We start from the raw sequence: 21,930 nt of genomic DNA, 5'->3' as shown, positions 1-21,930 counted from the left end.
TGCGTGCGTGCGTGCGTGCGTGCGTGCGTGCGTTGATGTGTCCAGTGGTGGAGTTAGGTGGAGTTATAAAATTATAAAATGGTGTTATTTGTGATTGGGCCTTTTGACTGCAAGGGTTTCAGGTTTCAGGAAGAAACCAAAAATACAGGGAAGACATATTTGAATATTATAACCACACCTGGGGGTCTATTAGAGTAATGTTAACTCCATAGACAACACCTGGGGGTCTATTAGTGTAATGTTGACTCCATAGACACATACACAACACCTGGGGGTCTATTAGAGTAATGTTAACTCCATAGACACATACACAACACCTGGGGGTCTATTAGAGTCATGTTAACTCCATAGACAACACCTGGGGGTCTATTAGAGTAATGTTAACTCCATACACAACACCTGGGGGTCTATTAGAGTAATGTAAAGTCCATAGACACATACAAAGACAAATCACGTCACTTCATCTTCATCATGTTATTTCACAGTGAAAGACTCCTCTCTGAGCTGCACCTGCCTCTCTCCACCACTGGGGTGTGCTGTTTGTTCATCGATAACTCGTCCACACCGTTGCTAACAGGCTCCGTGCGCACACACACGCCATTTTGGAATTGACTCCTCCTACTCCTTCCGGGCCTCTTCCGACTTCCTTCACCGATGTTGGTGTTACCGATGATAGTAATTATTAAGGCTCTGTTCCATTCGAGTGGAATAGTAATTCAATTCAATCTTTATTGCAGACTCAGGGGAATCTATATAACAGTACAAAACAACAATACAATAATATAGAAATAAATATACAATAAAAAGAGTTCCACAGTAAGAGAGTGGCGCCACTAGCGTTGACTCCCATTGTAACACTGACATGCGGAAGTGCTCATTCTATCTCAATGGGATAGTTCCAATGGTTGGAACTATAGCCCATAGGCGCCCGCTTTCCCACGAAGTCAAAGCGTGTCGCCACTCTCTTACTATTCCCCTTGGCGTTCCATTTAGTGTGGTTCTCAAACCTTCTAATTTAAAGGACCGCCATGACTGTTCCCAGTGGGAACCGGTTCAGTTCTTTCCCACCGGTTGGTTCCCAGTGGGAACCGGTTCAGTTCTTTCCCACCGGTTGGTTCCCAGTGGGAACCGGTTCAGTTCTTTCCCACCGGTTGGTTCCCAGTGGGAACCGGTTCAGTTCTTTCCCACCGGTTGGTTCCCAGTGGGAACCGGTTCAGTTCTTTCCCACCGGTTCTTTTTGGTTCTTAGTCCATGAGCCAGAGCTCCAAAATTGGAACGTTAATTATGAATTGAGTGGGAAAAACCATACCTATATTAGATTGTTATCACCTTACTTACACAAAGACAATGATTTATTGTATTACAAATTTTACATTTTTTAATATGCAAATGAGGCATTATGTAGGAAAATATGCAAAATAATCGAAAATATGAAAAAGCTACTACTGTGGAAGGGTTATCATGTATTCATTTACTTGTATTGATCCTATAAACAATTTAATATAATGGTCGCACCATTTTTGGAGCTCTGGCAGGTGACGTCGTTGTCAATCATTGTGGCTAACCAAACAGACAGGTGACGTCGTTGTCAATCATTGTGGCTAACCAAACAGACCGGCCAACGAGCGCTACCGACGAGTACTGTAAACAAAACCTGTGGTTTCCGTAAAGAAAGGTCTTTTTATCATAAAAAAACTTTCCAGATGGATACTGTCAAGAGAAAGAAGTAAGGGAAGAGGCCCCAGAAGTTAGGAAGAGTAGAGTTATTCCCAAACGGGCGTTATGGCGTATGATGTTGCACGGTGCCTGTTGGTAAAGGGCGTTATGGCGTATGATGTTGACGGTGCCTGTTGGTAAACCCCTAGCATAGTACGTACATGTGGCATGCAGGCGTGTGTTTTCGTTCACTGTGTTTGTGTGTTTGTGCGTGTGTGTTTGTGTGTTTGTGTGTGTGTGCGCGCGGTGGCATGGGCGCGCGCACAGACGCCCGTGGTGTGCGAGCCTCTGGCTGAGGCCGAGAAGGAGGAGGAGGAGCCAGAAACACCGGAGGTGGTAGAAACTCCTGAAACAGCAACAGAAGAATCGTCAGAAACAACAATGACAGAAGAAACGCAGGCAGAAACGCAGGCAGAAACGCAGGCAGAAACGCAGGCAGAAACACAGGCAGAAACACAGGCAGAAACCGAAGAAACAGCAGAAACCGAAGAAACAGCAGAAACCGAAGAAACAGCAGAAACCGAAGAAACACAGGCAGAAACAGCAGAAACCGAAGCGTTGGTTGAAGCAGCACTCGTGGAAGCAGTGGAGGAGGAGGGGCTTACAGAAGAGGAGGAGGAGCCAAAGGCGGAGCCAGAGCCGGAGGCGGAGCCCGAGTTGACTGAATCGGCGATCCACGAAGTAGAAGTGGAAGTCGTGGAGGAAGAAGAAGAAGAAGAAGAAGAAGAAGAAGAAGAAGAAGAAGAAGAAGAATTAGTCAAAGAAATAGAAGTCGTGGCAGAACCAGAAGAAGAATTGGCAGAAGAAGAAGAAGAAGAAGAAGACATCCTCGTTGAGTCAGAGGTGGCCAGTCGCCTGACAACTGTCCTCTCTCTCTCTCTCTCTCTCTCTCTCTCTCTTACGGCCCATTTTCCACCGGGCGTTGTTGAACCGGTTCGGTTATTAATGTTTGTTTTTCTCGCCTAATGTAATGTCGAACCGGTTCAGAGCATTCACAATGAGAAGAACGCTATAATAAAAGTCGGTTCGGAACTGGAACTCGGGGGGGGGGGGGGGGGGGGGGGAGGGGAGCACCGGGGTTCTGAGCGGGAACCACTTCTAGAAGTTAAGAAGTTATGTTGGTGGAAAACGGGCCTCTGTTTCCAGCTCCTCTTTTATTTTTCATTTATTTTTTTGCTCTCTCTCTCCGCTTCTGGGCGCCAGGAATACAAGTCGCACTTGCGGCGTTTTTTGGTGCGGTGTGCACGTGTGTGTGTGTGTGTGTGTGTGTGTGTGTGCGTGTTGCATGCACTTACTTTGCATTGCTACCTGTCCTAACTGTCCTTCCTCATTTCACTCCATCTCATTTTACACGTTAACCACTTAAACCCTGTTGAAGTCTCAAAGGTTGAAGTTTGGAGTTGAAGCAGATAAATATATAATGTTATATAATGTTATATAATGTTATATAAGTAAGGGATAATTCTGGCTATAGGTGGTCATTAATTGGGAGATAATTCACCATGGCGTCGGTGGTTAAACTCCCTGAAGGTGAATTATCTCCCTACAACGACCACCTAGCCAGACATTATCCCTTACATAAAGGAGGTGAATTATCTCCCTACAACGACCAGCTAGCCAGACATTATCCCTTACATAAATGAGGTGAATTATCTCCCTACAACGACCATCTAGCCAGACATTATCCCTTACAGAAAGGAGGTGAATTATCTCCCTACAACGACCAGCTAGCCAGACATTATCCCTTACATAAAGGAGGTGAATTATCTCCCTACAACGACCAGCTAGCCAGATATTATCCCTTACATAAAGGAGGTGAATTATCTCCCTACAACGACCACCTAGCCAGACATTATACCTTACATAAAGGAGGTGAATTATCTCCCTACAACGACCTGCTAGCCAGACATTATCCCTTACATAAAGGAGGTGAATTATCTCCCAACAACGACCAGCTAGCCAGATATTATCCCTTACATAAAGGAGGTGAATTATCTCCCAACAACGACCACCTAGCCAGATATTATCCCTTACATAAAGGAGGTGAATTATCTCCCTACAACGACCACCTAGCCAGACATTATCCCTTACATAAAGGAGGTGAATTATCTCCCTACAACGACCAGCTAGCCAGACATTATCGCTTACATAAAGGAGGTGAATTATCTCCCTACAACGACCAGCTAGCCAGACATTATCCCATAGTCTATGAGTACAGAATAGGGTCAAAGTGGTTAAAACAGGTCGTCGTGCTATAATTAACCAATGTTTGTGCTGGGGACCCCCTGGGGAGGGACCACTGCAGTACTTTGATGTTAACGTGGTTCCATTTGTGTTCCTGTTATTGTTCCAGGATGTTCCCGCCCCGTCACAGGAAATGCAAACGGTGAGAAACTACATGGTTGTTATTTATTTATTTATTTATTTCTATTTCTATTATTTTTTTTTGGGGGGGGGGGGGGATGGGGGGGGTTCTCAGAATACAGTGAGGGGGGGGGGGGGGGGGGGTTCTCAGAATACAGTGAGGGGGGGGGGGGGTTCTCAGAATACAGTGAGGGGGGGGGGGGGTTCTCAGAATACAGTGAGGGGGGGGGGGGGGGTTCTCAGAATACAGTGAGGGGGGGGGGGGGGGTTCTCAGAATACAGTGAGGGGGGGGGGGGGTTCTCAGAATACAGTGAGGGGGGGGGGGGTTCTCAGAATACAGTGAAATGTCAATTTAAGGACTTTTATTTAGATTATTGTTATTGTTATTATTATTATTATTGTATGTACGGTAGAAGTACAGAATAAAAACAGAAGTGTTTTATCTTCAGCCTGAGCCGGTCGTCATCCCAGAGACCCAAGCTGCTGTCGCTGAGGTAACATTATGACCTTAATAACAACATTATGACCTTAATAACAACATTATGACCTTAATAACAACATTATGACCTTAATAACAACATTATGACCTTTAATAACAACATTATGACCTTTAATAACAACATCATGACCTTTAATAACAACATTATGACCTTTAATAACAACATTATGACCTTTATTAACAACATTATGACCTTTAATAACAACATTATGACCTTAATAACAACATTATGACCTTAATAACAACATTATGACCTTTAATAACAACATTATGACCTTTAATAACAACATCATGACCTTTAATAACAACATTATGACCTTAATAACAACATTATGACCTTTATTAACAACATTATGACCTTTAATAACAACATTATGACCTTAATAACAACATTATGACCTTAATAACAACATTATGACCTTAATAACAACATTATGACCTTTAATAACAACATTATGACCTTTAATAACAACATCATGACCTTTAATAACAACATTATGACCTTAATAACAACATTATGACCTTTATTAACAACATTATGACCTTTAATAACAACATTATGACCTTAATAACAACATTATGACCTTTATTAACAACATTATGACCTTAATAACAACATTATGACCTTAATAACAACATTATGACCTTAATAACAACATTATGACCTTAATAACAACATCATGACCTTAATAACAACATCATGACCTTAATAACAACATTATGACCTTTATTAACAACATTATGACCTTTAATAACAACATTATGACCTTTAATAACAACATTATGACCTTTAATAACAACATTATGACCTTAATAACAACATTATGACCTTAATAACAACATTATGACCTTAATAACAACATTATGACCTTAATAACAACATTATGACCTTAATAACAACATTATGACCTTTATTAACAACATCATGACCTTAATAACAACATTATGACCTTTAATAACAACATCATGACCTTTAATAACAACATTATGACCTTTATTAACAACACTATGACCTTTAATAACAACATTATGACCTTTAATAACAACATTATGACCTTAATAACAACATTATGACCTTAATAACAACATTATGACCTTAATAACAACATTATGACCTTAATAACAACATTATGACCTTAATAACAACATTATGACCTTTAATAACAACATCATGACCTTTAATAACAACATTATGACCTTAATAACAACATTATGACCTTTAATAACAACATTATGACCTTAATAACAACATTATGACCTTAATAACAACATTATGACCTTTATTAACAACATTATGACCTTAATAACAACATTATGACCTTAATAACAACATTATGACCTTAATAACAACATTATGACCTTTATTAACAACATTATGACCTTTAATAACAACATTATGACCTTAATAACAACATTATGACCTTAATAACAACATTATGACCTTAATAACAACATTATGACCTTAATAACAACATTATGACCTTTATTAACAACATTATGACCTTAATAACAACATTATGACCTTTATTAACAACATTATGACCTTAATAACAACATTATGACCTTAATAACAACATTATGACCTTAATAACAACATTATGACCTTAATAACAACATTATGACCTTTATTAACAACATTATGACCTTAATAACAACATTATGACCTTAATAACAACATTATGACCTTAATAACAACATTATGACCTTAATAACAACATTATGACCTTTATTAACAACATTATGACCTTTAATAACAACATCATGACCTTAATAACAACATCATGACCTTTAATAACAACATTATGACCTTTAATAACAACATTATGACCTTAATAACAACATTATGACCTTTAATAACAACATCATGACCTTTAATAACAACATCATGACCTTTAATAACAACATTATGACCTTAATAACAACATTATGACCTTTAATAACAACATTATGACCTTAATAACAACATTATGACCTTAATAACAACATTATGACCTTTAATAACAACATTATGACCTTTATTAACAACATTATGACCTTAATAACAACATTATGACCTTTAATAACAACATTATGACCTTAATAACAACATTATGACCTTAATAACAACATTATGACCTTTAATAACAACATTATGACCTTTATTAACAACATTATGACCTTAATAACAACATTATGACCTTTAATAACAACATTATGACCTTTAATAACAACATTATGACCTTTAATAACAACATTATGACCTTTAATAACAACATCATGACCTTTAATAACAACATTATGACCTTTAATAACAACATCATGACCTTAATAACAACATTATGACCTTTAATAACAACATTATGACCTTAATAACATTATGACCTTTAATAACAACATTATGACCTTTAATAACAACATTATGACCTTCCGATTCTAATCAAAACAAACTTTGTTTACTCTCCCTCCCTCTCTCTCTCTCTCCCCCTCTCCCTTTCTCTATCTCTCTCTCTCTCTCTCCCTCTCTCTCTCTCTCTCTCTCTCCCTCTCCCTCTCCCTCTCCCTCTCCCTCTCCCTCTCCCTCTCTCTCTCTCTCTCTCTCTCTCTCTCTCTCTCTCTCTCTCAATTCAATTCAATTCAAATACTCTCTCTCTCTATCTCTCTCTCTCTCTCTCTGTCTCTCCAGACTGTGGAGGACTTTGTCATCACCGCCTCGGCTCCAGCAGTGGAAGCAGCCATGGCTGAGCAGGTCTCTCTCTCTCTCTCTCTCCCTCCAATGGACAGTGCATGTCTCTCTCTCTTTAGTATCTCGAGCCTTAGCCAATCTGCAGCTCACCATGTGTTGAGCAGTGTTGATAATAATTGTTAATGTTAAAAAAATGATAAAATGTTATGTGTTGTTAGAAGACAACTTGGGATGCCCCAAAATGGAGGCAAAAAGGCGTATTGTGGTGTCTCTATAATTGGCAGCCGTCGTGCGTGCGTGCGGTTCGTGCATGCGTGTGTGTGTGTGTGTGTGTGTGTGTGTGGAGGACACCCTTTACTTGTACATTGTGACGTGATGGATTCTGCTTCCTGACTCCAGGAACCCGCCACCGCCGTCATGACTGGCGCTCTGGACGCCCTATCAGAATCTCTGGACGCAGTCGCTGAGCCCGCCCCTGTCCCTGTCGCTGCTGATGACATCATCAACGTGAGTCATCAGGGATTTAGAGTTGGCAGACAATCATAGAGCGAGTGGGGGGGGGGGGTCCCTGGAACTACATATTTTCAGATGAGGGGTCGGCGGCCAAATACATGATTTTTGGGGGTCCTTGACATGAAATATTGAGAACCACTGACACAGAAACATATAGGTATTTCAGAAAACTGTCATGATTTAGAAGATTTTTTTTTAAATGTTGACATCAGGCCTAAATGGGGTAATTGACGCGATATTTAATTAAACACGCACGCACGCACGCACGCACGCACGCACGCACGCACGCACGCACGCACGCGCGCGCGCACACGCGCACACGCACACACAGTGTAACCGGTGCTTGGTTGTTGGTCTCAGGAGACACTGTGCGAGGAAGAGGAGATGATCCCACGGTTGGGAGAGACAGACGACACTCTTCCACCCGAGCAGCGGTCCCGGTGCCCGGAGGACCCACCGGTCAGACATACAGCAGCTCTCTGTGATCCATTAGGGTTGCAACGGTTTAACCAATCACAGTGATCCGTCTGATCGTATCACAGATCCTTTCATACGATTGGTCGATTGGTCGATCGATTAATAGCCAATCGCTGCTTTAGACGCGTCATTACACTATTTCTTAAAAGATCTATGAAATAGTGAAAATCGCATATCTAGAAAGTGCACCGTGCGATGCGGTGTACGCTCGTAGGTCGCTGTGCGCTCGTAGGTCGCTGTGCGCCCGTAGGTCGCTGTGCGCTCGTAGGTCGCTGTGCGCTCGTAGGTCGCTGTGGGCTCGTAGGTCGCTGTGCGCTCGTAGGTCGCTGTGGGCTCGTAGGTCGCTGTGGGCTCGTAGGTCGCTGTGCGCTCGTAGGTCGCTGTGCGCTCGTAGGTCGCTGTGCGCTCGTAGGTCGCTGTGCGCTCGTCGGTCGCTGTGCGCTCGTCGTGCAGTCGTGCGACAAAATATAGTATTAAGTTGTTAATTGATTTTTACAGTTTAATATGAAAAAATTATTTTGATTAATTTGGGGGGGAAATAAATGAATGGATTGAATAATAGCTAAAAGCACATAATGGATAATGGAGAGTTGCAGCCCTAAATTCAACTCTTCACTTCATCTTGTCTGTGGGTCTCCTGGCTGTGGGTCTCCTGGCTGTGGGTCTCCTGTGGGTCTCCTGGCTGTGGGTCTCCTGGCTGTGGGTCTCCTGGCTGTGGGTCTCCTGGCTGTGGGTCTCCTGGCTGTGGGTCTCCTTGGCTGTGGGTCTCCTGGCTGTGGGTCTCCTGGCTGTGGGTCTCCTGGCTGTGGGTCTCCTGGCTGTGGGTCTCCTGGGCTGTGGGTCTCCTGGCTGTGGGTCTCCTGGCTGTGGGTCTCCTGGCTGTGGGTCTCCTGGCTGTGGGTCTCCTGGCTGTGGGTCTCCTGGGCTGTGGGTCTCCTGGGTCTCCTGGCTGTGGGTCTCCTGGCTGTGGGTCTCCTGGCTGTGGGTCTCCTGTCTGTGGGTCTCCTTGGCTGTGGGTCTCCTGGGTCTCCTGGCTGTGGGTCTCCTGGCTGTGGGTCTCCTGGCTGTGGGTCTCCTTGGCTGTGGGTCTCCTGGGTCTCCTGGCTGTGGGTCTCCTGGCTGTGGGTCTCCTGGCTGTGGGTCTCCTGGCTGTGGGTCTCCTGGCTGTGGGTCTCCTGTCTGTGGGTCTCCTTGGCTGTGGGTCTCCTGGGTCTCCTGGCTGTGGGTCTCCTGGCTGTGGGTCTCCTGGCTGTGGGTCTCCTGGCTGTGGGTCTCCTGTCTGTGGGTCTCCTTGGCTGTGGGTCTCCTGGGTCTCCTGGCTGTGGGTCTCCTGGCTGTGGGTCTCCTGGCTGTGGGTCTCCTGGGCTGTGGGTCTCCTGGGTCTCCTGGCTGTGGGTCTCCTGGCTGTGGGTCTCCTGGCTGTGGGTCTCCTGGCTGTGGGTCTCCTTGGCTGTGGGTCTCCTGGGTCTCCTGGCTGTGGGTCTCCTGGGTCTCCTGGCTGTGGGTCTCCTGGCTGTGGGTCTCCTGGCTGTGGGTCTCCTGGGCTGTGGGTCTCCTGGCTGTGGGTCTCCTGGCTGTGGGTCTCCTGGCTGTGGGTCTCCTGGGCTGTGGGTCTCCTGGCTGTGGGTCTCCTGGCTGTGGGTCTCCTGGCTGTGGGTCTCCTGTGGGTCTCCTGGCTGTGGGTCTCCTGGCTGTGGGTCCCCTGGCTGTGGGTCTCCTGTGGGTCTCCTGGCTGTGGGTCTCCTGGCTGTGGGTCTCCTGGCTGTGGGTCTCCTTGGCTGTGGGTCTCCTTGGCTGTGGGTCTCCTGGCTGTGGGTCTCCTGGCTGTGGGTCTCCTGTGGGTCTCCTGGCTGTGGGTCTCCTGGCTGTGGGTCTCCTGGCTGTGGGTCTCCTGGCTGTGGGTCTCCTGGCTGTGGGTCTCCTGTGGGTCTCCTGGCTGTGGGTCTCCTGGCTGTGGCTGTGGGTCTCTGTGGGTCTCCTGGCTGTGGGTCTCCTGGCTGTGGGTCTCCTTGGCTGTGGGTCTCCTGGCTGTGGGTCTCCTGGTGGGTCTCTTGGCTGTGGGTCTCCTGGCTGTGGGTCTCCTGGCTGTGGCTGTGGGTCTCTGTGGGTCTCCTGGCTGTGGGTCTCCTGGCTGTGGGTCTCCTGTGGGTCTCCTGGCTGTGGGTCTCCTGGCTGTGGGTCTCCTGGCTGTGGGTCTCTTGGCTGTGGGTCTCCTTGGCTGTGGGTCTCCTGGCTGTGGGTCTCCTGGCTGTGGGTCTCCTGGCTGTGGGTCTCCTGGCTGTGGGTCTCCTGGCTGTGGGTCTCCTTGGCTGTGGGTCTCCTGGCTGTGGGTCTCCTGGCTCTGGGTCTCCTGGCTGTGGGTCTCCTGTGGGTCTCCTGGGTCTCCTGGCTGTGGGTCTCCTGGCTGTGGGTCTCCTGGCTGTGGGTCTCCTGGCTGTGGCTGTGGGTCTCTGTGGGTCTCCTGGCTGTGGGTCTCCTGGCTGTGGGTCTCCTGTGGGTCTCCTGGCTGTGGGTCTCCTGGCTGTGGGTCTCCTGGCTGTGGGTCTCTTGGCTGTGGGTCTCCTTGGCTGTGGGTCTCCTGGCTGTGGGTCTCCTGGCTGTGGGTCTCCTGGCTGTGGGTCTCCTGGCTGTGGGTCTCCTGGCTGTGGGTCTCCTTGGCTGTGGGTCTCCTGGCTGTGGGTCTCCTGGCTCTGGGTCTCCTGGCTGTGGGTCTCCTGTGGGTCTCCTGGGTCTCCTGGCTGTGGGTCTCCTGGCTGTGGGTCTCCTGTCTGTGGGTCTCCTTGGCTGTGGGTCTCCTGGGTCTCCTGGCTGTGGGTCTCCTGTGGGTCTCTTGGCTGTGGGTCTCCTGGCTGTGGGTCTCCTGGCTGTGGGTCTCCTGGGTCTCCTGGCTGTGGGTCTCCTGGCTGTGGGTCTCCTGGCTGTGGGTCTCCTGTCTGTGGGTCTCCTTGGCTGTGGGTCTCCTGGGTCTCCTGGCTGTGGGTCTCCTGTGGGTCTCTTGGCTGTGGGTCTCCTGGCTGTGGGTCTCCTTGGCTGTGGGTCTCCTGTGGGTCTCTTGGCTGTGGGTCTCCTGGCTGTGGGTCTCCTGGCTGTGGGTCTCCTGGCTGTGGGTCTCCTGGGTCTCCTGGCTGTGGGTCTCCTGGCTGTGGGTCTCCTGGCTGTGGGTCTCCTGTCTGTGGGTCTCCTGGCTGTGGGTCTCCTGGCTGTGGGTCTCCTGGCTGTGGGTCTCCTGGCTGTGGGTCTCCTGGCTGTGGGTCTCCTGGCTGTGGGTCTCCTTGGCTGTGGGTCTCCTGGCTGTGGGTCTCCTGGCTGTGGGTCTCCTGGCTGTGGGTCTCCCGGCTGTGGGTCTCCTGGCTGTGGGTCTCCTTGGCTGTGGGTCTCCTTGGCTGTGGGTCTCCTTGGCTGTGGGTCTCCTGGCTGTGGGTCTCCTGGCTGTGGGTCTCCTGGCTGTGGGTCTCCTGGCTGTGGGTCTCCTTGGCTGTGGGTCTCCTGGGTCTCCTGGCTGTGGGTCTCCTGGTCTCCTGGCTGTGGGTCTCCTGGCTGTGGGTCTCCTGGCTGTGGGTCTCCTGGCTGTGGGTCTCCTGGCTGTGGGTCTCCTGGCTGTGGGTCTCCTGGGTCTCCTGGCTGTGGGTCTCCTGGCTGTGGGTCTCCTTGGCTGTGGGTCTCCTTGGCTGTGGGTCTCCTGGCTGTGGGTCTCCTGGCTGTGGGTCTCCTGGCTGTGGGTCTCCTGGCTGTGGGTCTCCTGGCTGTGGGTCTCTTGGCTGTGGGTCTCCTGGCTGTGGGTCTCCTGGCTGTGGGTCTCCTGTGGGTCTCCTGGCTGTGGGTCTCCTGGCTGTGGGTCTCCTGGCTGTGGGTCTCTGTGGGTCTCCTTGGCTGTGGGTCTCCTGGCTGTGGGTCTCTGTGGGTCTCCTGGGCTGTGGGTCTCCTGGCTGTGGGTCTCTGTGGGTCTCCTTGGCTGTGGGTCTCCTGGCTGTGGGTCTCTGTGGGTCTCCTGTGGGTCTCCTGGCTGTGGGTCTCCTGTGGGTCTCCTGGCTGTGGGTCTCTGTGGGTCTCCTGGCTGTGGGTCTCCTGGCTGTGGGTCTCCTGGCTGTGGGTCTCCTGTGGGTCTCCTTGGCTGTGGGTCTCCTGGCTGTGGGTCTCCTGGCTGTGGGTCTCCTGGCTGTGGGTCTCTGTGGGTCTCCTGGCTGTGGGTCTCCTGGCTGTGGGTCTCCTGGCTGTGGGTCTCTTGGCTGTGGGTCTCCTGGCTGTGGGTCTCCTTGGCTGTGGGTCTCCTGGCTGTGGGTCTCTGTGGGTCTCCTTGGCTGTGGGTCTCCTGGCTGTGGGTCTCTGTGGGTCTCCTGTGGGTCTCCTGGCTGTGGGTCTCCTGTGGGTCTCCTGGCTGTGGGTCTCCTGGCTGTGGGTCTCTGTGGGTCTCCTGGCTGTGGGTCTCCTGGCTGTGGGTCTCCTGGCTGTGGGTCTCCTGGCTGTGGGTCTCCTGGCTGTGGGTCTCCTGTGGGTCTCCTTGGCTGTGGGTCTCCTGGCTGTGGGTCTCCTGTGGGTCTCCTTGGCTGTGGGTCTCCTGTGGGTCTCCTTGGCTGTGGGTCTCCTGTGGGTCTCCTGGCTGTGGGTCTCCTGGCTGTGGGTCTCTGTGGGTCTCCTGGCTGTGGGTCTCCTGGCTGTGGGTCTCCTGGCTGTGGGTCTCCTGGCTGTGGGTCTCCTGGCTGTGGGTCTCCTGTGGGTCTCTGTGGGTCTCCTGGCTGTGGGTCTCCTGGCTGTGGGTCTCCTGTGGGTCTCCTTGGCTGTGGGTCTCCTGGCTGTGGGTCTCCTGTGGGTCTCCTTGGCTGTGGGTCTCCTGGCTGTGGGTCTCTGTGGGTCTCCTGGCTGTGGGTCTCCTGGCTGTGGGTCTCCTGGCTGTGGGTCTCTTGGCTGTGGGTCTCCTGGCTGTGGGTCTCCTTGGCTGTGGGTCTCCTTGGATGTGGGTCTCCTGGCTGTGGGTCTCCTGGCTGTGGGTCTCCTGGCTGTGGGTCTCCTGGCTGTGGGTCTCTGTGGGTCTCCTTGGCTGTGGGTCTCCTTGGCTGTGGGTCTCCTTGGCTGTGGGTCTCTTGGCTGTGGGTCTCCCTGGCTGTGGGTCTCCTGGCTGTGGGTCTCCTGGCTGTGGGTCTCCTGGGTCTCCTGGCTGTGGGTCTCCTGGCTGTGGGTCTCCTGGCTGTGGGTCTCCTGTCTGTGGGTCTCCTGGCTGTGGGTCTCCTGGCTGTGGGTCTCCTGGCTGTGGGTCTCCTGGCTGTGGGTCTCCTGGCTGTGGGTCTCCTGGCTGTGGGTCTCCTGGCTGTGGGTCTCCTGGCTGTGGGTCTCCTTGGCTGTGGGTCTCCTGGCTGTGGGTCTCCTGGCTGTGGGTCTCCTGGCTGTGGGTCTCCCGGCTGTGGGTCTCCTGGCTGTGGGTCTCCTTGGCTGTGGGTCTCCTTGGCTGTGGGTCTCCTTGGCTGTGGGTCTCCTGGCTGTGGGTCTCCTGGCTGTGGGTCTCCTGGCTGTGGGTCTCCTGGCTGTGGGTCTCCTTGGCTGTGGGTCTCCTGGGTCTCCTGGCTGTGGGTCTCCTGGTCTCCTGGCTGTGGGTCTCCTGGCTGTGGGTCTCCTGGCTGTGGGTCTCCTGGCTGTGGGTCTCCTGGCTGTGGGTCTCCTGGCTGTGGGTCTCCTGGGTCTCCTGGCTGTGGGTCTCCTGGCTGTGGGTCTCCTTGGCTGTGGGTCTCCTTGGCTGTGGGTCTCCTGGCTGTGGGTCTCCTGGCTGTGGGTCTCCTGGCTGTGGGTCTCCTGGCTGTGGGTCTCCTGGCTGTGGGTCTCTTGGCTGTGGGTCTCCTGGCTGTGGGTCTCCTGGCTGTGGGTCTCCTGTGGGTCTCCTGGCTGTGGGTCTCCTGGCTGTGGGTCTCCTGGCTGTGGGTCTCTGTGGGTCTCCTTGGCTGTGGGTCTCCTGGCTGTGGGTCTCTGTGGGTCTCCTGGGCTGTGGGTCTCCTGGCTGTGGGTCTCTGTGGGTCTCCTTGGCTGTGGGTCTCCTGGCTGTGGGTCTCTGTGGGTCTCCTGTGGGTCTCCTGGCTGTGGGTCTCCTGTGGGTCTCCTGGCTGTGGGTCTCTGTGGGTCTCCTGGCTGTGGGTCTCCTGGCTGTGGGTCTCCTGGCTGTGGGTCTCCTGTGGGTCTCCTTGGCTGTGGGTCTCCTGGCTGTGGGTCTCCTGGCTGTGGGTCTCCTGGCTGTGGGTCTCTGTGGGTCTCCTGGCTGTGGGTCTCCTGGCTGTGGGTCTCCTGGCTGTGGGTCTCTTGGCTGTGGGTCTCCTGGCTGTGGGTCTCCTTGGCTGTGGGTCTCCTGGCTGTGGGTCTCTGTGGGTCTCCTTGGCTGTGGGTCTCCTGGCTGTGGGTCTCTGTGGGTCTCCTGTGGGTCTCCTGGCTGTGGGTCTCCTGTGGGTCTCCTGGCTGTGGGTCTCCTGGCTGTGGGTCTCTGTGGGTCTCCTGGCTGTGGGTCTCCTGGCTGTGGGTCTCCTGGCTGTGGGTCTCCTGGCTGTGGGTCTCCTGGCTGTGGGTCTCCTGTGGGTCTCCTTGGCTGTGGGTCTCCTGGCTGTGGGTCTCCTGTGGGTCTCCTTGGCTGTGGGTCTCCTGTGGGTCTCCTTGGCTGTGGGTCTCCTGTGGGTCTCCTGGCTGTGGGTCTCCTGGCTGTGGGTCTCTGTGGGTCTCCTGGCTGTGGGTCTCCTGGCTGTGGGTCTCCTGGCTGTGGGTCTCCTGGCTGTGGGTCTCCTGGCTGTGGGTCTCCTGTGGGTCTCTGTGGGTCTCCTGGCTGTGGGTCTCCTGGCTGTGGGTCTCCTGTGGGTCTCCTTGGCTGTGGGTCTCCTGGCTGTGGGTCTCCTGTGGGTCTCCTTGGCTGTGGGTCTCCTGGCTGTGGGTCTCTGTGGGTCTCCTGGCTGTGGGTCTCCTGGCTGTGGGTCTCCTGGCTGTGGGTCTCTTGGCTGTGGGTCTCCTGGCTGTGGGTCTCCTTGGCTGTGGGTCTCCTTGGATGTGGGTCTCCTGGCTGTGGGTCTCCTGGCTGTGGGTCTCCTGGCTGTGGGTCTCCTGGCTGTGGGTCTCTGTGGGTCTCCTTGGCTGTGGGTCTCCTTGGCTGTGGGTCTCCTTGGCTGTGGGTCTCTTGGCTGTGGGTCTCCTTGGCTGTGGGTCTCCTGGCTGTGGGTCTCCTGGCTGTGGGTCTCCTGGCTGTGGGTCTCCTGGCTGTGGGTCTCCTGGCTGTGGGTCTCTGTGGGTCTCCTTGGCTGTGGGTCTCCTGGCTGTGGGTCTCTGTGGGTCTCCTTGGCTGTGGGTCTCCTGGTCTCCTGGCTGTGGGTCTCCTTGGCTGTGGGTCTCCTGTGGGTCTCCTGGCTGTGGGTCTCCTTGGCTGTGGGTCTCCTTGGCTGTGGGTCTCCTGGGCTGTGGGTCTCCTGGCTGTGGGTCTCCTTGGCTGTGGGTCTCCTTGGCTGTGGGTCTCTTGGCTGTGGGTCTCCTGGCTGTGGGTCTCCTTGGCTGTGGGTCTCCTGGTCAAAACTGCATGCTTAGCCCATTCTGGGCGGGAACCCCTTTTGGTGTTTTTAAGCATTATGTTACACTTTAGCTATTGAAAAATAGCAGACCTACAAGCTTGTAGAGCGGCACTCGGTGCCGCGCTATGAGCTTGTAGATCTGCTGTTTTTGAAAAGTCTTTGCTTTCCGTGGAACAACATATTTTCAGACGGGGGTCGGCGGCTATATGGGGGTCGGCTATCATCTATCTATCTATCTATCTATCTATCTATCATTGGTAGAGTGATCAGTATCCTGGTGTTAACTAGTGTTAACTAGTGTTAACTAGTCCTCTGTGGTTTCTCCTCAGGCTAAGGAGCAGATCGAGGCCCAGGTTGAAGTCGAGGCAGCGATGAAGGTATGCTGTTTTTTTATCTTCTTGTTTTTATGGCGTGAATCTTCTCTGTAGGAGTCTAGAGTCTATAAAACTGTGTTCAGACTTGGCTCTACACTCTACACACATCTCTGACATGTCTGCCTGCCTGCCTGCCTGCCTGCCTGTCTGTCTGTCTGTCTGTCTGTCTGTCTGTCTGTCTGTCTGCCTGCCTGCCTGTCTGTCTGTCTGTCTGTCTGTCTGTCTGTCTCTGTCTGTCTGCCTGCCTGCCTGTCTGTCTGCCTGCCTGCCTGCCTGCCTGCCTGCCTGCCTGCCTGCCTGCCTGCCTGCCTGCCTGCCTGCCTGCCTGCCTGCCTGCCTGTCTGTCTGTCTGTCTGTCTGTCTGTCTGTCTGTCTGTCTGTCTGCCTGCCTGCCTGTCTGCCTGCCTGTCTGTCTGCCTGCCTGTGCCTGCCTGTCCTTGTGCAGGACGAGCCGTCCTCCCTGATGTCCACAGAGCTAGAAGCTGACCAGTGTCCTCAGCCTGCTGTGTGTGAGCCTGTCTGTCAGACACAGCTGTCCTCCATGGTAAATGTCCCCCCTGTGTGTCTGTCCAATATGTCCCTTGTCTGTGAAATCAGCCCTCAACTGCTTCTGACAGAAATACTAGGGGTTGGCCCATGGATCCAGCCAGCCCCCCCTGTGTGTCTGCCCCCCTGTGTGTCTGTCCCCCCCTGTGTGTCTGTCCCCCTGTGTGTCTGTCCCCCCTGTGTGTCTGTCCCCCCCTGTGTGTCTGTCCCCCCCTGTGTGTCTGTCCCCCTGTGTGTCTGCCCCCCCTGTGTGTCTGTCCCCCCCTGTGTGTCTGTCCCCCCTGTGTGTCTGTCCCCCCCTGTGTGTCTGTCCCCCCCTGTGTGTCTGTCCCCCCTGTGTGTCTGTCCCCCCCTGTGTGTCTGTCCCCCCCTGTGTGTCTGTCCCCCCCCTGTGTGTCTGCCCCCCTGTGTGTCTGTCCCCCCCCTGTGTGTCTGTCCCCCCCTGTGTGTCTGCCCCCCCTGTGTGTCTGCCCCCCCTGTGTGTCTGTCCCCCCCTGTGTGTCTGTCCCCCCCTGTGTGTCTGCCCCCCTGTGTGTCTGCCCCCCCTGTCCTCCATGGTAAAATGTCCCCTCACGGTCCCCCCTCACACAGTAGAAGGACAATATCAGTCACCAGAACCAAGGATGAATCTATCATGGTTAAAATGGAGGTCAAAGTTACAATGGGTGTGTACAGTGTAGGAAGGGGGCGCGGCTACAGTTACAATGGGGGTGTACAGTGTAGGAAGGGGGCGGGGCTACAGTTACAATGGGTGTGTACAGTGTAGGAAGGGGGCGGGGCTACAGTTACAATGGGTATGTACAGTGTAGGAAGGGGCGGGGCTACAATTACAATGGGGGTGTACAGTGTAGGAAGGGGGCGGGGCTACAGTTACAATGGGTGTGTACAGTGTAGGAAGGGGCGGGGCTACAATTACAATGGGTGAGTACAGTGTAGGAAGGGGGCGGGGCTACAGTTACAATGGGGGTGTACAGTGTAGGAAGGGGCGGGGCTACAATTACAATGGGTGAGTACAGTGTAGGAAGGGGGCGGGGCTACAGTTACAATGGGTGAGTACAGTGTAGGAAGGGGGCGGGGCAGATAAAATGAATATCAAATATCTAAATACTGAATCACTGGGTAGACGACGTGCGTTCTGACGTGGTGCTTTGTGTTGCAGGAGCTCCCCCTGGAGGCCATGACGAACGGACACATGGCTCCGGAGCCCCCCCTAGAGGCCATGTTGAACGGCCACGTGGCTGCAGAGCTGTCCATGGAGAGCTAAGACGCTCCAGGTGAGAACAGTGGGTCTCAACCAGTGGTCTGGGGACCCCCAGGGGTCCTTGAGGGGGTTCCAGGTGGTCCGGGGACCCCCAGGGGTCCTTGAGTGGGTTCCAGGTGGTCCGGGGACCACCAGGGGTCCATTTACGATTTGCGCCAAAGCATGAATTTGAACTTGAGCCAGGACGAAAATCACGTCTGGTCGGGAGCTGTCGTACGCTTTGTCCTCACCTGTTTTTCTGTCGTAGAACAGCGGAGCAGCATTGTCTGAACTGCTGACACGCTGTCACAGGCATCTAAACATATGTTTTCACTCCTAAAATGTTAATATAAAACTGTATGTATATACGTGTAAAAAAAAGAAAAAGAAAAAGAGAGATTTCCAACTTTACAAGTAATTAAAATCGCGCTATTAAAAACAATATAAAATGTTTACAATGTATTAGTTTGTGCTTAATCAAACAGTGCTTTACTGGCCTTGTTATGCGAGCGCACTTGTGAGATGATTTGGGAGCGCATCGCATGCGGCATGAGCGTGACATCAGATGCCTATAGAATCACTGTGATATTATTAAAAAAAGGCACATGGACTGCACGCCTTTATTTCCAAGTGACAATGACAATCATACAGCTTGCCTATTTGCAATTGTAGCAGGCTATAGGCGTAAGGGGCTTAATCATTCACCATTTAAATAAGCGCTTTGACAGTTCAGATAAAAGCGAGATCATTTTCGGGGGTCGGGAGGACGGGGCCGCGGCGTGCGTCGCCAGCCCAGCACATACCAGCACACATGCAAACCTTCATCCATATGTTTATGATTCGTTCATCAATGATCAAATCACTCCATAAACGTTGATTATGACTGCCTTGTCGACATGGTAGCCTATCTCTCATGCAGGCATCACTCACCCACAGGACTTATCACAGCAGTGCGCAGTCTCACTGATCGCCTTCGCCGTGCACTGCGCACGAATGGGTAAAATTATTATAGGCCTACAAACGTATTCCATTCATGGCGATGCGATGTGTCATGTAGCCTTGAGGTGCGTGCGTGCGTGCGTGGACATGACAGAAAGGCAAGCGAGGTGAGAGGGAAACAGACAGGGTAGCAGGCCTACAGCGAGGTGAGAGGGAAACAGACAGGGTAGCAGGCCTACAGAGGTGAGAGGGAAACAGACAGGGTAGCAGGCCTACAGCTTTAGGTGAGAGGGAAACAGACAGGGTAGCAGGCCTACAGCTTTAGGTGAGAGGGAAACAGACAGGGTAGCAGGCCTACAGCTTTAGGTGAGAGGGAAACAGACAGGGTAGCAGGCCTACAGCTTTAGGTGAGAGGGAAACAGACAGGGTAGCAGGCCTAGAGGGAAACAGACAGGGTAGCAGGCCTACAGCAAGCGAGGTGAGAGGGAAACAGACAGGGTAGCAGCGAGGTGAGAGGGAAACAGACAGGGTAGCAGGCCTACAGCAAGCGAGGTGAGAGGGAAACAGACAGGGTAGCAGGCCTACAGCTTTAGGTGAGAGGGAAACAGACAGGGTAGCAGGCCTACAGCTTTAGGTGAGAGGGAAACAGACAGGGTAGCAGGCCTACAGCTTTAGGTGAGAGGGAAACAGACAGGGTAGCAGGCCTACAGCTTTAGGTGAGAGGGAAACAGACAGGGTAGCAGGCCTACAGCGAGGTGAGAGGGAAACAGACAGGGTAGCAGGCCTACAGAGGGAAACAGACAGGGTAGCAGGCCTACAGAGGGAAACAGACAGGGTAGCAGGCCTACAGCGAGGTGAGAGGGAAACAGACAGGGTAGCAGGCCTAGAGGGAAACAGACAGGGTAGCAGGCCTACAGCGAGGTGAGAGGGAAACAGACAGGGTAGCAGGCCTACAGCGAGGTGAGAGGGAAACAGACAGGGTAGCAGGCCTACAGCGAGGTGAGAGGGAAACAGACAGGGTAGCAGGCCTACAGCGAGGTGAGAGGGAAACAGACAGGGTAGCAGGCCTACAGCGAGGTGAGAGGGAAACAGACAGGGTAGCAGGCCTACAGCGAGGTGAGAGGGAAACAGACAGGGTAGCAGGCCTACAGCGAGGTGAGAGGGAAACAGACAGGGTAGCAGGCCTACAGCGAGGTGAGAGGGAAACAGACAGGGTAGCAGGCCTACAGCGAGGTGAGAGGGAAACAGACAGGGTAGCAGGCCTACAGCGAGGTGAGAGGGAAACAGACAGGGTAGCAGGCCTACAGCGAGGTGAGAGGGAAACAGACAGGGTAGCAGGCCTACAGCGAGGTGAGAGGGAAACAGACAGGGTAGCAGGCCTACAGCGAGGTGAGAGGGAAACAGACAGGGTAGCGAGGTGAGAGGGAAACAGACAGGGTAGCAGGCCTACAGCGAGGTGAGAGGGAAACAGACAGGGTAGGAGGCCTACAGCGAGGTGAGAGGGAAACAGACAGGGTAGCAGGCCTACAGCTTTATTTCATTCATGCAGCTGTTCGTTCTTTATTTATTTAAGATACAACACACCAGTTAGTTGGGCTTGCAAGTTGCGTGTGTGTGTGTGTGTGTGTGTGTGTGTGTGTGTGTGTGTGTGTGTGTGTGTGTGTGTATGAGAGAGGGGGGTGAGTCGGGCAGCAAGTTTTTCCTGTATCCATGGTTTCCAGGTCGTATTGCAGTTGTTCATGTCGCAAAAACGAGGGCGAGGCTTGATTTCACAGGGCGTGCCAGATTGATTTCAGCCGTCACATTTATTACTGCTAGGAATGAAATTAGGAAGGATCAGCTGTCTGCGATCACTTTGTAAATGCCGACCCGACGTGGGTGTACTACGAAACCTACACTCGAATTTGGGGCAGATTTTACACTCAATTGATAAATGAGGGCCATAGAGTCTATATATTTCACAAAGTGAAACGTCTATATTATAGACGTTTCACTTTGTGAATTATATTGCAGAAGAAAATGAACTCGATATTCATTTATTTTGAGTAGGCCTATATGTTATTCTGACTCTGTCTTGTCTTGTCTCCGCCCCCAACAGACCCCCTCGTTGGTGATTGGATGGAGGATTGAAGACTTCACTGCGAGGCCGACCAACCAGCGGGCTTCACGTTTCATTTTGTTCGGGTTTACAAAAAGAGGGAACAAAACAACCAGGAAATCGAGCGACATCTCCACTTCCAAGTGCCTTTCCTGTTCCTGTTCTCATTTAAAAAGATACAATAAAAAAATAACTAAAAAACTAAAACAGACACAAAACAAACAAACAAACAAACAAACAAACGCCAAACCAAAAGTCAGCGTGCTACGAGCGACGACGGGATTGGACGCTTTGTCGATTTCTAACGCGGAAAAACACCACCGTTACCGTAGCTCCGCCTCCTAACATCCATTCCCCAAAGGGCGTGTCGTGTCATGTCGCGTCGCAGCGCGCAGTGGATCGCGCAACGAAACCCCCCCCCCCCCCGCAGAATATCGATGATCGCGACTCTAGTTTGTAAACTTCGGACCACGTTTTTGTAGGGATGGTATTTTGTTTAAAAGCTTTTTTTTTTCTTTTGTTCCTTTTTCTTCAAATCTCAAAATCCTGGATGTTTTGCCCCTTTCTCTCTGAAGGGGGCGTGGCTTGCAGATTGTACCATAGCCCCACCCCCCCCCCAGATGTATTTCCAAGGGGGCGGGGTTATAAACAGATTCCAACGTCACAGCAAAAAAAATGAAAAGAAAAAAAGTCTCACTGTGGGGGTGTGAGCGAGTGCCAGACCAATCCACCCAGGGATTGTTTTGTTTTTTCCTGTGGCAGATGTGTCTGGTTTCCAGGCTCCCCCCCCCACCCCCCCCCCTCTCCATTTTTACGCGTCGCCACCGGGGGTCATGTGTGTGCGTGTGCCTGTACGTACGTGAATGCAGCCGTCACTGTCACTGTCGTCGGTATGAGCCAATAAGATTGTGACGTTCAGATCTGACGTTGTTAATATCCTATAGAGGGGAAGCCGAGATACGCGCCGACCTGAAGGGGGGG

General features: G+C 51.8%; 1 protein-coding gene across 1 annotated transcript in view; it reads left to right on the top strand.

Moving 5' to 3' along the window:
* Positions 1–21,361, top strand: part of LOC306933344 (uncharacterized protein) — a 25,297-nt gene extending 3,936 nt beyond the window's left edge. Inside the window, exons 3-11 of the mRNA XM_079515530.1 lie at positions 1,984–2,559; positions 4,070–4,102; positions 4,531–4,575; positions 7,243–7,305; positions 7,642–7,749; positions 16,082–16,129; positions 16,572–16,670; positions 17,832–17,946; positions 20,950–21,361. Of these exons, the coding sequence (XP_079371656.1) occupies positions 2,098–2,559; positions 4,070–4,102; positions 4,531–4,575; positions 7,243–7,305; positions 7,642–7,749; positions 16,082–16,129; positions 16,572–16,670; positions 17,832–17,936 (963 nt within the window). The 5' untranslated portion in view covers positions 1,984–2,097 and the 3' untranslated portion in view covers positions 17,937–17,946; positions 20,950–21,361. The remainder of the gene's footprint in view (positions 1–1,983; positions 2,560–4,069; positions 4,103–4,530; positions 4,576–7,242; positions 7,306–7,641; positions 7,750–16,081; positions 16,130–16,571; positions 16,671–17,831; positions 17,947–20,949) is intronic.
* The last annotated feature ends 569 nt before the right edge of the window (positions 21,362–21,930 follow it).

The sequence above is a fragment of the Electrona antarctica genome (assembly GCF_951216825.1).
Source record: "Electrona antarctica genome assembly, chromosome: 12".
Classification (NCBI taxonomy): domain Eukaryota; kingdom Metazoa; phylum Chordata; class Actinopteri; order Myctophiformes; family Myctophidae; genus Electrona; species Electrona antarctica.
This window is presented reverse-complemented; position numbering and strand designations above follow the sequence as displayed.